General features: G+C 55.0%; 1 protein-coding gene and 1 long non-coding RNA gene across 3 annotated transcripts; one reads left to right on the top strand and one right to left on the bottom strand.

Moving 5' to 3' along the window:
- Positions 1–847: 847 nt before the first annotated feature.
- On the bottom strand, positions 848–16,233 carry MAN2B1 (mannosidase alpha class 2B member 1). Of its 2 annotated transcripts, none has more exons than XM_072787116.1 (24): positions 16,054–16,233; positions 15,229–15,331; positions 14,883–15,056; positions 14,341–14,534; positions 13,553–13,685; positions 13,155–13,300; positions 12,374–12,490; positions 9,774–9,859; positions 9,561–9,681; positions 9,402–9,480; positions 9,111–9,220; positions 8,770–8,877; positions 8,348–8,464; positions 6,873–7,046; positions 5,686–5,783; positions 5,494–5,611; positions 3,838–3,956; positions 3,646–3,747; positions 3,397–3,484; positions 3,135–3,215; positions 2,515–2,742; positions 1,917–2,069; positions 1,722–1,824; positions 848–1,047 (listed from the first exon to the last, which is right to left on the bottom strand). In XM_072787116.1, the coding sequence occupies exons 1-24, from the start codon at positions 16,216–16,218 to the stop codon at positions 938–940; spliced, it is 3,027 nt and encodes a 1,008-aa protein (XP_072643217.1). In that variant the 5' UTR covers positions 16,219–16,233; the 3' UTR covers positions 848–937. The 2 variants fall into 2 exon arrangements, with proteins under 2 accessions (XP_072643217.1, XP_072643218.1); XM_072787117.1 differs by having other exon boundaries at positions 9,774–9,856.
- LOC140610757 (uncharacterized) lies at positions 2,266–6,266 on the top strand. The gene is made up of 2 exons (XR_012012287.1): positions 2,266–2,765; positions 4,879–6,266. It is a non-coding gene; the product is annotated as an uncharacterized lncRNA (long non-coding RNA).
- Positions 16,234–16,751: the final 518 nt, after the last annotated feature.

The following is a 16,751-nucleotide window of genomic DNA, read 5'->3' as shown; positions in this document are numbered from 1 at the left end:
CCTGGGGTTCCCTCCTTGGGCCTCTCTGGTCCATCTCTTAATGGGGAGACTTAGAGAAAATTTCAAGAGGCACATCAAGCACCCAGGCCCCCTCTGGGACCTTATCTAGGCTCCTAGTGCCCTCCTGGGGGTTTCCAGCTTCCCAGGGTCATGCCTGCCACCCTAAGCTGGACTTAAACATTTTTTCTCGAGGTGTATCTGACAATCAGGGGGTGCATGCATCCAAATATGGGCTGCAGATCAGCCTAGGATGCCTTCTTGGCCATCATACTCCTTTAAGGGACCTGCATATGGCTGTCCTGACCAGAAGGGAAGTCACTTACTTTCAAGTCTAAACCACCAGTTTCATCCCAAAGTGTCCTTCCTCCATAAGAGACCCCAGAGCACACCAGGGCACGCTAAGCTTTCTGCCTGTTTCCTGGGAGCCCAGCAGCTCTAGCCGACTTGTCCAAGGCCTCACTTCGGAACCTGGCTCCAATTCCACTCCCCAGTGGACATCCAGGATGTCCTAGTTTCCTTGCCCTCAGGGCCTGGCTCTCCCCCAAAACCAGGTCTGGAAAGGCCTGGGGTATGTCTGGTTCTCTGGGTCCATATCCAATGCAGGCCCACCCCTAGTAGCTTCTAGAGACAGCTGTGCCACAGCCTGAGTCGATGAAGGAGTGAAGTAGGAGTGGAAGGCAGGGTGGTGGGTGAGGTGGGGTGTGAAATGTCGTGGTCTCCTCTGAAGATTCAGGCTGGTAAGTGACTTCCGTGAAAGGCCTCAGGTCAGCAGTAAGATAGCGTTTGCTAGGTCATAAGTTAAATACCCCCCCCCCAAAAAAAAACAAAACCCCACTCACACCTTGACTCAAGTCTTGGTAGTGGCATTTTAATGGCTTCCATTGGTGGCAACAGCAGCAGGAGGAGGAGAGGGAGAGTCTTCCTGCCCCCAGCATGTCTAGCCATGCTCTTTCCACTGGACCGAGGCCAGGAAAGTGCGGATTTCCATGGGCTCCAGCGTGATGGTGGTGGGGTCCAGCCGAGGGGGAGAGGGCTGGGCTGTAGGGCCTAGGGAGGTGCATGAGAGAAGTGAGGAGGGGTGCAAACTTCCTCTGCTTCATAGCCTCCTCATGCTCCTTCCTTCCCCTCGGCCTCCACAAAGCCATACATCCTCAAACCTGTACCCAGGGCCTTATTCCCACACGCATTTTAAACTGCCTCCCAGGCCCTGAATACCATCCCCAGGTCCCCAAATCTGTCCCCAGTGTCTGGCCATCTCCCTTACGGTCTCAAGCCTTAAAGGCCATCATGCCAATCCCAGGGGTGATGGGCACACTGGTCTCCACAGAACTAGATACCATGGAATTCCACCTCAAACTCCCAAGACCACCGCTAGTTTGCTTAGACCCACTTAAGACCCTTAATCCCAGGGATCCCTGGGTGGCACAGCGGTTTGGCGCCTGCCTTTGGCCCAGGGCGCGATCTGGAGACCCGGGATCGAATCCCACGTCGGGCTCCCGGTGCATGGAGCCTGCTTCTCCCTCTGCCTATGTCTCTGCCTCTCTCTCTCTCTCTGTGACTATCATAAATAAATAAAAATTTAAAAAAAAAAAAGACCCTTAATCCCCTAGCCTGGATCGGAACACTACCTCAGACTCTAGAGCTCTATCCCTGGGTCCTGGCCAACATTCCCACGCCTCCCACACAGCCCCCTGCGCCTGGCTCCCAGGGCAGGCCCGCACCCGTGTTTGGTGTCCACTTGAGCCTGGAGGCGCTGGCCCGGGGCTGGTTGGCTGCCAGCGTGGTCTCCTGCAGGTACGTGATGGTGAAGGCGGAGAACAGGTCCTGTAGGCAGGGGATAGGCCTGGCTGAGTGGGGACAAAGCAGGGTTTCCCCCTCTCCCTTCTCTCTTTGCCTCCGTCTCCTCCCCTCCTCACCTTCAAATCCAAGGTCACCGGGGAGCTCAGGTTGCCAGAACCCTCCCCTACAGCGAACTGGTGCTCCAAGCGCAGCAGCAGCCTCGTCCGGTCCCAGCGGGCCAGTGTGAGCAGGTGTACGGAGGGAGGCAGCTCCCGGCGGAGCCCCGAGAACTGCAGGAAGGGGGCGGGGCTCAGGCGCGGCGGGGGCGTGGCTCAGGCGCAGGGGCGTGGCTTGGCCGGGGCGGGGCGGAGCCAGGCTGGGGGCGGGCCCGAGCCCGGAAGGGGCAGGACTGATCCGGCCCGAGACCCACCGACGGAGGGCGGGGATGAGGCTCAGGGGGCGGGGCGGGGCGGGCCCGAGCGTGGGGACTGGAGGTGGAGGGAGGGTGCGGCCCAGTGAGCCCGCCTCCAGGGGAGGAGGAAGTGCCGAGACCTGGTCCGGCGCGGCGCGATGGGACTGAGCCAGGCGAGGCGACATCGGGGCTGTGCTGAGGGGGTGGGACGAGCTTATGGCCTCCCCAGGACGCGTTAGGGGCGGGCGGAGTGGGTCTCCCTGGGACCAGGAAAACGCTCCGCGGTTCGCCGGGGTCCTAGCTGGTGGCCCCACCCCCCTCACCTGCTTGCGCGGGGCGACTCCCAGGTGGTAGGGGGCGCCGCCACCGGGGGCCAGCACCACCTGCGGGGCCAGCACCTCCTTCTCTGCTTGCAGCCGGTGCCCGGTGGCCGCGGTCTGAGCCTTGTCCAGCAGCACGAGGTGGCGCCCTCGCACCCACAGCCCCGACCCCTCCTCCAGCAGCGGCTCCCCCACGCCACGTCCATCGTCTTTCAGAAGCCTCCGGTGCACCTGTGGGGAGTGGCCAGGAGAGGGTAAGTGGTCCCTCTGGCCGATGTCTGGGCCAGAAATTGGGTACGGACTTGTGAACATTTCCAGGAAGAAACTAAAGAGTGAGAAGAAGAGATGCGGAGAAAGACCTGCAGGGGACTGCCCCAGGAAGCCGGGTCCAGCCTAGCAAGGGTCTAGGACAGAGGGAAGGAGGGATCTAACGGGATAGGGCAGGGCAGGCCCTGGACGAGCTGGGGAGCTGGGGAGGGACTGGAGAAAAGCCTGGAGTAAACTTTCCACATAGGAATGAAGGTCTCAGCTTTGTGGGGACTACCAGCAGGGAACAGAAGCCGGCTTTCAAGGTCCAATAGGAGGCCCCGGGTGGGAACTGACTTGGAGCTCTGGCCACTCACCATGAGCTCCACGGAGCCGTCCCTCAGGCTGCTGCCCCCCTGGGAGCGATCGGTCAGCACCGTCAGCTGCACGTGGCCATCCTGGGGGGGGTGGCAAGGGGAGAGTGAGGGGCCCCACAGCCAGCAGGGCACCACAGGGCATGGTGGAGCCCACGGAGGGCAGCTGAGAGATGCTAGGAATGAGTGTGACCCCCCACTCTGTGGAGGGATGCTAGGAAATGGGGAGCAGGACACGGGGGGGGGGGGGGGTGTTGTTGGTTACCCTGATGTAAATGCGGCTGTTGACCGGATAGTAGTTTCCTGCCACTGGCTCAGTCTGGTTCAGCTTCCAGGTGGGGCGATAGTCCCGCCTGGGGAGGGGTAGGCTTTGGTCAGGCCTGGGCTCCAGTCCTCCTTCCCTGACTTATCCATTCCTCACGCCCCCTTCACCCCCTCCCTCCCATGCTGCGAGGAGCAGCAGATGCTCCTTACACACCGCAGACCACCCTTGGCTGCCCCTAGGTGCCCCCACCTCCTTTCCAGGATCTCCCGGCCATTGCTGTCCGTGTAGAAAAGTCCTTTTGTCTCCAGCACAGTGTCAAAGCGGCTGATGACCTCCTTCCCCCAGCCGTCACTATACCCAAGGGGATGGCAAGATGGTGAGCTTTATCTACCAACTCTGCCCTTGCCCTCACGCCCCCAAATCCCAGCTGGTGCTGCTCACCCCACAGGTATTGGTCCCACCGTCCACTCCAGCTCCAGGTGCCGCTGCCCTGGATACAGACGGACCACCTGGGAACACCAGGCTGAGAAGTTCTGGTGCACTTCCTGCACCAAGGGTGTCTGTGGGCACATGGGGGTGGAGCACAAGTCTAAGCCCACACCTGAGCACCCCTGCAGATACCCATCTCTGCTATAAACCTCACACAGGCCTACATCCAGGTCAACCCGACCAATGGCATGGGAAGCTGCTCCCCCACCTGCCTACGTGTGATGCCCACACTTGCCATGTCAAATGTTGCCACATAATTCTTGACTGTAGCATCTATGCTTGCTGCCCACCATTACCCTAACTTCCCTTCTGAGAAGAGGATTCTAGCTTGGCAAGTGGCTACCTGGAATAAAGACTATATTGTCCTGTCTTCCCCGAGGCTAGATCAATAGCTGTGTGAGCATGGTTTGCTCAATGGAAAATGATCAAAAAGGTGTACAAAACGTTCCCCAGGGATCCCTGGGTGGCGCAGCGGTTTGGCGCCTGCCTTTGGCCCAGGGCGTGATCCTGGAGACCCGGGATCGAATCCCACATCAGGCTCCCGGTGCATGGAGCCTGCTTCTCCCTCTGCCTGTGTCTCTGCCTCTCTCTCTCTCTCTCTGTGACTATCATAAATAAATAAAAATTAAAAAAAAAAAAAGAAACTCATTGTTTTGGGAAAAAAAAAAAAAAAAAACGTTCCCCACCTCTTTCCCTCTCCCCCTGACTCAGATCCAAACATGATGGCTGGAGCTTGCACAGCCATCTTGGGCCATGAGTTAGAAGCTGAATGTTAAAAAAAAAAAAAAAGAGAGACTGAGAGAAGCTGAATGTTGAGGAAGGCAAAACAATGAAATAGAAGAGACTCTGAAATCACTCCACCTGCCCTGGATGGCCCAGCCAGACTTTCTGTTAGATGGAAAGCAATGTCTATCTTGTCTTAGGCATGATTAATTTTCACAGCTGTTACTGCAGGCAAAACTATCTTTTTTTTTTTTTTTTTTTTCTTTTCAGGCAAAACTATCTTAATGCAATGACCCACATATGCAGAAGTTCACCTCAAGGGGAATCATGTCAGATGTGAAACTTGCAAAAAAAAAAAAAAAGATGTGAAACTTGCCATTACCTGCCCCACCCCGACCCTAAGAGGAAATGTCAATGAGAGGTCCCAAGAAACCCCAAAAGGGTGAGCTCCTATTCCCAGCCAGATGTACCCTCAGATATTGTAAATGAGAATCACCCAAGTCCTATCCAAGTATGAACTCTCAAGTATCCACCTCAGATATAATCCCCTCCTCCCACAGATCCTTGGTGAACTCTTCAAGCAGCTATACCTGGTTCTCCCCATTCATGGACCATGTGGGAACACCTCACCCCCAGTTTCAAAAGCTAAGTATAATCCTGACACCCACAGCAGATGTGAAAAGCCTTCATACTTGCTCCCAAGGCCTGTTACTCAAGCAGCCATGAATACCAGCCCAGTGTGAAAATCCTTAATATTCTCCTCAGATCTTAGCCCTCTTATCTGATGGAGATGTAAACCTGACTGGACATGACTCACCACCCTCCTAGGCTCCACACCTCTCCCACAACTCCCCCCACACCCACTCATCATACAAGGCTCCAGACCTTCACCACGCGGGTTTGAGCCCAGTGGCTCACGATCAGTGGTTCCTGGCGGTTGGGTCTGAAGATGTAGGCACCTGAGACCTGGGTACTTAGGTTGTTGCCTACACTGGCATTGTACCTGGGGCCGGAACAGGTGAGAGTCAGGTAAGCTCTACTTACACCCCCTCCCTGGCCTGACAGTCCCCCACTCACCAGTAAAAGGCTTGGCGAACCGGCAACAGGAGGTTCTGTTCCAGGTTTTCCAACTCCACCAGGAATCCTGTGTCAGGGTCAAACCTAGCCCGGATGTACTGGGTAGAAAAAGGCAGACATGTTAATAACCATCATCTCAGCCAAGGATAGCTTCATCCTTCCTGGGGCTCAGGAGAAAACCCAGAAGCTACCTCCCCTCCTCTCTCTCTCTCCCTCTCTCTCTCTCCTCACACCTGGCCCTACTGACAAATCATAATAGCTCTACCTTCCACCTTCTCAATCTGATCACTTCTCACCATTTCCACCGCCTTCTGGGACAAGCACAGCCCACCCCTTCCAGGCTCGCTCCTCCAGTCAATTCCACCCCCCACGGCCACCAGAGGGTGCCAGTGACACCCTAAGTACCACCCTAAACTGTCCGCTTGCCGGTTTGAAGAATCCTAGTGCCGGTTTGAAGAATCCTAGTGCCTTAACCCGTAACCCGGGAGACTTCTACGGGCCCACGGAAACACGTAAATTTTAATTTATTTTAGAATCAGAAGAAAACTTAAATGTAATAATAATGAATATATTATAATGAAGACTGCCTGGTTAATTCTCGTCTTTTACACTCACCTGCTCATGAAATACAATTTTTAACTTTTTTTTTAAGTGGAAAAAAGGGACCTACAAAGGCAAAAGTGCTAGGGCCCATTACAGTCTTAATGCAGCCCTGTTCCTGACATGGCTCCTTCGAAGTAACAGCTGACGTCTTTCCCTTGGTCCTCAAGTCCTGCAGAGTCTGACCTGTCACCTAACACCTGCCCTTTCAGCCCCGGTGGGCTCCTGGAACATTCAACACCCTTCTGCCTGAGGGCTTTTGTCTCTGCTGCTCCATGCCTGCCTGGATTCTTCTTCACCCAAGTGGCCACCTGGCTCCCTCCCTCAAGTCTCTGACCTGCTTCATTTAATTTGCAAACCCCTACCACCATCAGCCCTTACATAACTGTCCAATGTCACCCACTGTCCTCACAGTCCAGGAAAAGACAGTGAGGCCCAAAGGGAGGTGGTCACTCACCAGAAGACACATTAACAGGAGACTGGTGACTAGGCCACAAACCCAAGACCCCCTGATCCAGAGTCCATGCAGCTCACCACACCTCAAATTTGTCACGGGGGAAGGGAAGGGGATCTGAACGGAGTCTCACCTCATTTTGGATGTCCAAGACACGGGACCAGGACTTCTGGGATCTCGGCTGGCGGCTGTGGGCATGGGGTCTCCGGCCAGGCACCTGGGTTACTGAGTAGATGCTGAAGCCCAGGGCAGGCACTGAAGCTGAGAAAAGCAGCTCCAAACCGTCTGAGCTAGGAAGTATCACCACCTCGGGGAAAAGGGGGGTAAAACTGAGTCAAGAGGCTGTGAGCACACATAGTGAGCTGTATCTAAGGGGACAGGTCAAACTCCAGGAGGGAAAGGAGCCCCGGATGGGGAGGAGAAATGTAGGTGTTGCCCAGGAAGGATGGGGTGTCAAATTCTGAGTTAAAAATTACAGAGAAAATAAATAAATAAATAAATAAATAAATAAATAAATAAATATTACAGAGAAGATTCATGAAGTGGAGCGGGGTGGTGGAAATCACTTGGAGAGTGCAGAGGCTATGGGAGAAGGGGAAGTGAGGGAGTAAGTGAGGAAGGAGATCCTTGAAGCAGAGGAATGAGGGAAAGGCAGATTCTCGGGGGAGGAGGAGATTCATAGGTAGAAGTCTTCTAGGATGAGGGAAATAAGGTAAACAAATTTTTTAAATTGGGGGCAACTGGTTGGATCAGTTGGATCAGTTGGTAGAGCATGTGACTCAAACTCGGTGTTGTACGTGGAAACCCCACATTGGACATTGGAGATTACTTTAAAAAATAAACTCTTTATTTTTTTTTTATTTTTTTTTTAAATTTATTTATGATAGTCATACAGAGAGAGAGAGAGAGAGAGAGGCAGAGACACAGGCAGAGGGAGAAGCAGGCTCCATGCACCGGGAGCCCGACGTGGGATTCGATCCCGGGTCTCCAGGATCGCGCCCTGGGCCAAAGGCAGGCGCCAAACCGCTGCGCCACCCAGGGATCCCAAAAATAAACTCTTTAAAAATACAATCTTTCGGAGCACCTGGGTGGCTCAGTTGGTTAAGCATCTGCATTCCACTCAGGCCATGATCTCAGGGCCCTAGGATCAAGCCCCATATCTGGCTTCCTGCTCAGCAGGGAGCCTGCTTCTCTGTCTCTCCCCCTGCTCGTGCTTTCTCTCTTTCTCTCTAAAATAAATAAAATCTTTAAAAAATAAAATAAAATCCTAAAAAAAATTCCTGAGGAGACATTAAAAAGGGAGTGATTGCCCGAGAGGCTGGGGGGTGGGGGGTGGGGATAGGGGATGTTTCCAAGAATATATAATGTTAAGGGACAGAAAAAGAAAAGGTACTGGGCACAAGGTATTGATGGAGTGCGAAATACTTATGAAAAAGAATTACCCAAAAGAGGGAGGTATCTATGGGAGGAGGTATCCGTAGAGGGAGATGTATCTACAAGGTGGGGTCGGGTGGGGCAGCGGAGAAATGCCCAGGGGGAGGTGTCCAAGGCAGGAGATAATCATGGGGGGGGGGGGTATTCATAGAAGTATTTGTCGAAAGAGCTTACATCGCTGGGCACAATCGTGCCATTCGGGTCCCTCACGTCAAAAACGCGTTCGCTGACCGGCAGCCGCACCATCCAATCCACTTTCCGCCCCAAGGGGTTATAAATGGTTACTTGGAACTGGTGTGGGAGGGTCAGATTGGGGATGGGTCACAGTAGGCCTTCGCGAAACCCACCCCCCACACGCAGCAATGTCCTTGGGTGACCCAAGCCCCCATGGAGTGCTGTGGTCTCTGTCCTACCACAGCCTCACTGCCCTCCAAGTGATCGCGCCGCAGACGGATCCTCCAAGCCAATTCCACACCCGGCAGGTACCTCGAGAGCCCCTCACCCGGAGCTCCGCCTCCTCCAGACCCCCCTCCTCCCCACCCCAACCTCACCCCCCAGCATCCCGGCCCCGCCCCCCCGCCCGGAGGCCAGCTCACACTCTTTGCCGTCTGGGTGAGCGGACAGACACTGATGTTGAGGTCGCGGCAGTACGTGAAGTCCTCCTTGGAGCCGCTGAGCCGCGCCAGCGAATTGCTCAGGAGAACCTGTGGCAGGGAGCGTGCAGGTTGGCGGGCCAGCGCTGGGGGCCGCCCAGGTCTCCTCTGGGTCCCTTCTCGGGCCCCGCCCCTTGCATGGCCCCGCCCCTCGCACCAGGCCCCGCCCAGTAAGGCAACTCTAGACCCCACCCCAAGTCCTTGGCCACGCCTCTCCCGGTCTCCTCCCCTTGGTCCTATACCCGCCTCTCCCAGGCCCCGCCCCTCCGCCCCACGCCGCGCACCTCGCAGGGCCCCCAGCCGGCCGCGAGCTGGCGCGCGTAGTCGTTGGCCACGTGCTGCCGGGAGGTGCCGCTGACCGCGTCGTGGTGCTGGAGCACGGCCATCGCCTCATCTGCAGGCAGACGGTGAACCCGGTGGGGGCTCTGCAGGACTCTCAGCCCAGACCCCAAGGAGACGGGAAAGGTCACATGGGGAAGGGCAGGGTCCCCAGGAGCTTTATGAAGGGACAGGTGCCCGAGGGTGTGGTGTCGGGCTTCAGACGCTCCCGTTCCCTCACCGACTCCAACACCTACTGAGGGGTGCACTGTCTCCTGAGCCATAGGGTCCCACGTTGGCCGCCGGACCCGCCAGTGCCTCCAGCTGGTTGCACACCTGGGGGACAGAAGGGGTGTGGTGGGGCCCTGCATCTGTTGGGACCCCTGGGTGCCCCCTTGAGCCCAGCGCCCACTCACCTGCAGAAAGTTGTAGCTGAGGCGCTCGTAGCGTTTGAGGGCCGGCCGGCTGGAGAAGTAACCAGTCCAGAACTTGTGAGGGCCGTCAGCGTAGGGAAAGAAGTCGTCCTGTTTTACAGACCTGCAGCGGCAGAGTCCTTGAGGCCAGGGTCATGACCCAAAGGGCATGCCAACACCCCCAAGCTCCCGTTTCCCCCCCCGCCCCCCAAATACCAGGTGAGGTTGGCCTTGTTCAGCTCCCAGAGGTAACAGGCTGGAGTAGAGTAGAGAACATTGATGCGGCTCCCATTGGCCTGCTGCTGGGGGGAGGTGTCCTTGTGAGCCCTCGGGAGTCCACACCTTCCCAGGGGGCCCACAGGTGTGCACAGACATCCTCACACACGTGCACACCTTCACACATGCAGTGTGTTCATTCTCTTCGTACACGTTTTGAGTGCAAACCAAGGGCCAAGTAGTTATGCAGTAGGTGCTCATTAAACAGTTGAGTGAATGAAGGGAAGTGAGTAGGACTATATGCCCTTATGTGCATACACATGTCTACCCCTGCACACACAATCACATACAGTTAAACACACACACAGAGGATTCACTCAGCAAACAATCACTTGATTCTTCAATATACTCAGGATTTCGGACAATCTAGAAGCAGAGGCCAGCTCCACTCTTGTAGAATCCACAGCCAAGTGGGGGAAAGTTATTGAACAGATAGTTTGTTACAATCATCCTGGATGTGGCCTCACAGATATTTGTGGGGAACTTGTGTACACAGAGGAAAGGCCAAGAGCTCCACCTGCGTTTGGTGAAGCCTTCCTGGAGGAGGCAACATTGCAGCTTATGTGTTACAGGAAAAGCAGAAGGTTTTCAGCACCAAATAATAGTAATAAGCAACAACCGTAATGCGTGTTATTTACCTGGCCCTGTTCTATCGATCTGTATAAACGAACTCATTAAACCCTAAAAGCCTCATCAGTTGGGAGCCACCACTATGCCCATTTTCTAGACAAGAAAACTAAGGTAGAATGCTTAAGATGTCTCAAGGTCACAGAGCCAGTAAGTGGCAAGCTACAGATTTGAAGTAAGGGGTCCATTTCCAATAGAATGGAGTGGGCCGAGGAGAGGTCAGGGGCAGGAAAAAAGCCAATGGCAGCCCAGGAACATGATCTTTACAGGAGTGATCAAGGCCTCCAGGGCCCCTCAGGGGCATGGGAAGGACTGGGAAATGTCTTTTGGAAGGCCCTTGGTGATGTTCCTGAGAGTGTTTTTGATGAAACAGCAGGGCAGGGAGCAAGTGGAAGATGAGACCATGGAGACTGCCAGTAGACAACCCTGAGGATGGACTGATGGGAAGGAACATTTCATACGTGAGCTCCAAGGATGCCTGAGTCCTGATTCCCAGAACCTGTCAGGTTACATGGCAAATGGAAATTAAGGTTGCAAATGGAGCTAAGGTTGCTGATCAGCTGACCCTAAAATGGATTATCCTGGATGATGGTTAGGGCCCAATGGCATCATAGGTCTTTAAAAGTGGAAGAGGGAGAAGGCTCCTGGGTGGCTCAGTCGATTAAGCATCCGACTCTTGATTTCAGCTCAGGTCATGATTTCAGGGTTTTGAGATTGAGCCCCACATCTAAGCTAAGCGTGGAGCCTGCTTGAGATTCTCTCTCTCCCTCTGCCCCTCCCCACTCTGCTCACATGCACACTCTCTAAATTAATCAATAATTAAAAAAAAAACAAACAACTGGGCAGCCGGGGTGGCTCTGAGGTTTAGCGCTGCCTTCAGTCCAGGGCGTGATCTTGGAGACCTGGGATTGAGTCCCGCATCGGGCTCCCTGCATGGAACCTGCTTCCCCCTCTGCCTATGTCTCTGCCTCTCTCTGTCTCTGTGTCTTATGAATAAAAAAAAAAAAAAAAAAAAACCCGAGGGGGATCCGTGGGTGGCTCAGTGGCTTAGCACCTGCCTTCAGCCAAGGGCGTGATCCTGGAGACCCGGGATCGAGTCCCACGTTGGGCTCCCTGCATGGAGCCTGCTTCTTCTCCCTCTGCCTGGTCTCTGCCTCTCTCTGTCTCTCTCATGAATAAATAAATAAAATCTTAAAAAAAAAAAAAAAAACTGGGAGAGAGAGTGAAAGAAAGAAAGAGATGTGAGGGATCCCTGGGTGGTGCAGCGGTTTAGCGCCTGCCTTTGGCCCAGGGCGCGATCCTGGAGACCTGGGATCGAGTACCACGTCGGGCTCCCAGTGCATGGAGCCTGCTTATCCCTCTGCCTATGTCTCTGCCTCTCTCTCTCTCTGTGACTATCACAAATAAATAAAATTAAAAAAAAAAAAAGAAAGAGATGTGATGACAGATGCAGGGGCAGAAAGCTGCTGTGTGACTGGCAAAAATGGGGGAGAGGGGCATGAGCCAAGGAATGTGGGCAGCTTCTAGAAGTTGGAGAAGGCAAGAGAACTCTCCTCAAGAGCTTCCAGAAGGAACCCAGGCCTGCTGACATCTTGATTTTTAACCCAGTGAAATTTTTTAATCCCATGATCCTGGGGTCCTAGGATTGAATCCCACATCAGGCTCCCCACGGGGAGCCTGCTTATCCCTCGGTCTGTGTCTCTGCCTCTCTCTGTGTGTCTCTAATGAATAAAAATAAAATATTTAAATAAACAAAAAACTGTAAGAGAATATATTTCTGTTGTTTTCAGCCACCGCATTTGTTGGTAATTTGTTATAGTGGCAAGAGAAAACTATGAGAGCACCCACTGCTGTGCATAGGACCCAAGGCCAGGGACATAAGCACACTCATACACACGAGATGTTACGTTTACCTGAGCGTTGACCAGCTGGATGAGCCGGTCAAGGTTCTTGAACCACATGTTGGCATTCTCGTATTGGAAGTCTGAGCCCATGGTCATTATGGTGTGGTTTGTGCGGTAATGCTCGCTCTGCAGGTAAAATGAAGACTTCCTTGGGCCAGGGTGTCCTGTACAGCTGTGTACAGCTGTGTCTTGGTATACCCGTGGGTGTGGGGCACCTGAGTGGCTCGGTCAGTTAAGCATCTGACTCTTGGTTTTGGCTCAGGTCATGATCTCAGGTCCTGGGATCAAGCCCCACATTGGGCTCTGCAGCCAGCTGGGAGTCAGCTTGAGGATTCTCTCTCTCCCTGCTCGTGTGCACTCACTGTCTCTCAAATAAATAAATAAAATCTTTAAAAGATAATAATAAAATAAATAAATAAAATCTTTTAGAAAAAAGTATGGGTACACATAGAGGAGCAGAGGGGGAAGTGAAAGTGGGTCATGTGGGAGCATAGGGACACGGGTGAAAATAGCCACAAGCTGTTGAGTAACTTCTCTTGGGCCCACCACACAGATGAGGGCACTGAGGCACTGTGCCATGTCTCATGACCTTCGTGAGCATCTGGGGCAGCAAAGGTGTCTGCAATCTTTTAATTAGAAATGCACACAAATCTGGGAGGGGAGCTTGGTGGTGAATAGAATGCTACCTTCCTCTGAGGGTCCTGAGGAGGTCTTAAGGAATGCCCGGGCCGTGCAAAGGGCCCAGTGCATTATGAACACCAGTCTCGGGGGCTCTTCACAGTAGGGTTACCTGGGCAGTGGCCAACTGCAGGAAGTAATTGACCAGCTCCTTGGCATTGTACTCGGGACTGCGTGGGTCCTCCACAAAGGGCTTGTCAGCACACAGCGTGTCCCAGCACAGTTTCTCCGGTGGGTTGTACATATTGGGGAGCACACCTGCATGCCACACCAGGCTCAGTGCCCCAGACCTGCTCTGGGGTCAAAGCCTCCCATGCCCACCCCCCGGAGAAGAGACCTCAGAATTTGCAGGGACCAGTCCAAAGTGCAAATGCTGGGTCCTTGTTTGTAAATTATTAAGAGTTTCAGGACAATGACAATAAAGTATAAAACCAAACCCAGGGCCCTGTCAGAGAGGTCCCAGGTCCCGTGCCCCTGGGGCCAGCCCTGCCCCCACCCCACCCCCCTTACTGGTAAAGAGGTCGGCCACTGGGGGCTTCAGGCTGGCGCTAGCCCGCCAAACCTGCTCCATTTGTAGCTTCTCCTGCCGCACACTCTTATCTTGATAATCCAGCCGCCCGAAGAAGAAGCCATCAAAGCCCATCTGGAGGTGGGGAGGGATGAGGACTGGGATCAGAGGGCAGGAGAGCGTGTCCAGTCCTCTCACCACAAACCACAGCCCCCTCAGCATGGGAGTGGTGGGTCAGAGCACGGGTAGGAAAACCAGGTCTGAAATCAAGAAGTGTTCTAGTTCATTTTGAAACTTGGGGAAGGGTCAGATCACATGGTGGGAGAGCCAGGAGGAGCGGGTCCAACGGGAGAACAGACGTTCACCTTCCCCAGCTCGGAGAGGGGCCTGACTAAGACTTTCCCACTTAAGCACCCTCAGAATGGAAGGGATCGGGGAATGGAAAGGGGACAGGGTCATGGCAAAGATTTTGAAGCCAGGGGAAAATCAGGGCAGGCCTCTACCTGACACCTGGCTTGGAGAGGAGCCAGGATCATAGCAAATGAATTGAGGCCCAGGAGGAGCCAGCTGGAGCGGGTCAGCCTGGGCTGAGGCAGAGCAGAGAGGCTGGGGGGTGGGGGGTGGGGGCAGTAAATGGGATTCACAGCTTACCCAAGGGGCAGGGCCTCAAGGGGCCAGAGGGCCAGAGGGCCAGGGGACACGGCCCCATCCAGGTGAGCTTGAAGGGAAGGGCGGGGCATGAGTGGCCAAGGGAGGAGTCAGAGCTAACGGAGTAAGGTTGGGAAATCACCTGTGCAAACAGCGAGGCCTGCTCCCGAGAGTGACCGAAGGGGTCAATGTGCCAAGCCACACGGGGGCGCCCATCTTTGCCAAAGGTGTCTTCCAGAAAGCGCAACCCGAGCGTCATCTGGTCTATGATGGCTCCGTAGTGGGTGGCTGCCTCATCGTTCATCACCCAGCCACCATTGGCAAACTCCAGGCGTCCTGTGCCGGGAAGGGCAAAGTCTAGGTCCATTGGAAGGGCCAGGACTGGGGCCAGGAGTGGCAATGCAAGGGATAAGAAGACACGCCTGCAAACCTAGGCCTCGAGGGGGGAAGAGGGGTCACTCCCGGGCCAATGTAGCCAGACATGGAACAGAGGGCCCCCTGAGGATCCCCTGGAGGTGGGGCCTTGTAGGATGCATAGGAGTTCTACACATAAAGGGAAATTCCAGGCAGGTGGAGCCACATGCACATAAAGGATGCACAGGACATGATAAAAATCTTAGAAGCTAGAGTGTCAGAAACAGTTGAGCTAGGCTTCCTCTTTTCACTTCCTTAGGACAGGCTCACCCTGGCGCACCAGGTTCCGCACGACTTCCTGTGTTGCATTTGTCTGCTGCTGCCACCAACGGGAGAAGAAGGCAATCTCCACATAGATGAATCGGCGGGTGGGCTCCATCAGCAGGGACAAGATGACTGAATCTAGGATGTACTGCACACCTGCATGCTGGACATCATTCTGGACTGTGGGCACGGGGGTTGGTAGTCAGAGACAAACGAGCCAAGGAGCAACATTCTCAGACACAGGAGTTTAAGCTGGGCAATGTCCCCACCCTAATGTCCAGGACCCAGAAAAGATCTGAAGGGCTCAAAGGGGCCACGGAGTCCCGGGGGCAAATCCCCATGCTCTACTCACTGCCATAAAAGTACTGGTCCACAGTCTTGAGCCAGCCCACATCATCATGTGTGTGGGCCACCAGGTGCACGTTGAGCATATCCGGTTGTACTACAGGGCATGTCTGCACAGGGACCCCAAACACACCCGTCCTGTCAGTTACCCCAAGGTTAAGAGGCAGTTGGGGGTAGGGGTGGGGCTGGGAGCACAAGGTAAATCTAGAGGTGAATGACAGACAAATGGGGCCAGGCCCTTCCAGAGAGGACACACACAGAGTTGAGCATACAGATACAACTCCCACTTGACACAACCCGTCAGGGCAGCTCTCACTGGGAAAATGGTAATAGTAGTAGCTAATTTTTATTAAGCATTTGCCAATAGCAAGCAGCCACCCTGGGGGAAAAGGGGTTGGGCAATATTATCTCATTTTCGGATGAGAGCACTGAGGATCAGAAAGTAATTAAGTGACTTGCCCCAAGTCATGCAGCCAGGGAGTCAGACTGGAACTCCAGACAGACTGGAAGTCCGGGCAGGCTGACTCGAGTCCCAACTCTCAAGCAATCCCCGCTCCCCCCGCCCTCACACACACACCTATGTCCAATCACACAGTTCAGTGCATGCAAAGTCCAGGCAAGCCGACGCACAGAAGCACGGAGGCAGGTACAGAGCCCTATTCTCAGATTTACACAGCCAGACCTTTCAACGACGCAAAGCATGCCTTCGGATCACACTGTCCTATTACCAACCATTCCCTGGGCGCCGCAGAACAAACCCACCCATGCCTCTGGACCCTACTCGGGGCTTTCCTCCAGCTTGTGGACATTTCCGCTCGCGGGCCGCTCTCACCTCGTATCCCGCTGCCCGAGCGCCGGGCGCCGCCACCAACAACAAAAAGAGGAAGGAGAGAGGCGGGAGCGGTGGCTGCAGCGCGCGGGAGCTCGTCCCGGGCCCTGCCGAGCCCCGGCCGCCACCGCCAGCGCGGACCCCCGAAGGCCGCGCGTCGGCGCCCATGGCTCCGCCGCCGCCGCCACCGCAGCAGCCTCCAGGGGCTTCCCGGGGCAGGGAAAGGCAGGACAGAGGCCCCGCCCCCAGAGCCCGACCTAGCCAATGGGTGCTGGCGGGGGCGGGGCTAGGACGGCCTGGCGAGTCACGGGACCGAGGCCTCCGCTCCCGCTAGCCCCAGGGGACACTAGGGGTGTAGGGAGGCGTTGGGCGTGTCCCACCCTCGGGGGAGCCTTTAGTGTCTCACCGCCTCCGAATGGACTCGGAGTGTCCCTTTGTCCCCGCGGACGCGGAGGCTTCAGATTTTCCTATGGGTGTAAGTTTGCTTGGGAGGTGGGAGTGTGTGCGTGGGATCCAAGCATGTCCCGTTGATCTTCAGGGCTAGGGTCTTGGAGGGACCTGGCTTGGCTAGAGGCAGGGGCTGATGGTGGTCCTGTTCTGTCCTGTGAGGATTATGCATAGAAGAACTGTCTTTGGGGTACTGAGAATGGGAAGTGCCCAGCTTGATTGGAAAAAATACCCCTGGGTACTCAGGTGAGGAG

Source organism: Canis lupus, chromosome 19 (genome assembly GCF_048164855.1).
Source record: "Canis lupus baileyi chromosome 19, mCanLup2.hap1, whole genome shotgun sequence".
Taxonomy (NCBI): Eukaryota; Metazoa; Chordata; class Mammalia; order Carnivora; family Canidae; genus Canis; species Canis lupus.
The sequence above is the reverse complement of the archived record's forward strand: the minus strand, read 5'-3'. Positions and strand labels throughout refer to the sequence as shown.

Excerpts from the sequence above, each read along its gene's own strand:
- MAN2B1 (XM_072787116.1), bottom strand. The coding sequence starts at position 16,218 with ATGGGCGCCGACGCGCGGCCTTCGGGGGTCCGCGCTGGCGGTGGCGGC. Across the intron at positions 9,682-9,773 it reads AACAAGGCCAACCTCACCTG|GTCTGTAAAACAGGACGACT; the intron begins GTATTTGGGGGG and ends CTGCCGCTGCAG. Across the intron at positions 3,485-3,645 it reads CGGGAGATCCTGGAAAGGAG|GCGGGACTATCGCCCCACCT; the intron begins GTGGGGGCACCT and ends ACCCCTCCCCAG.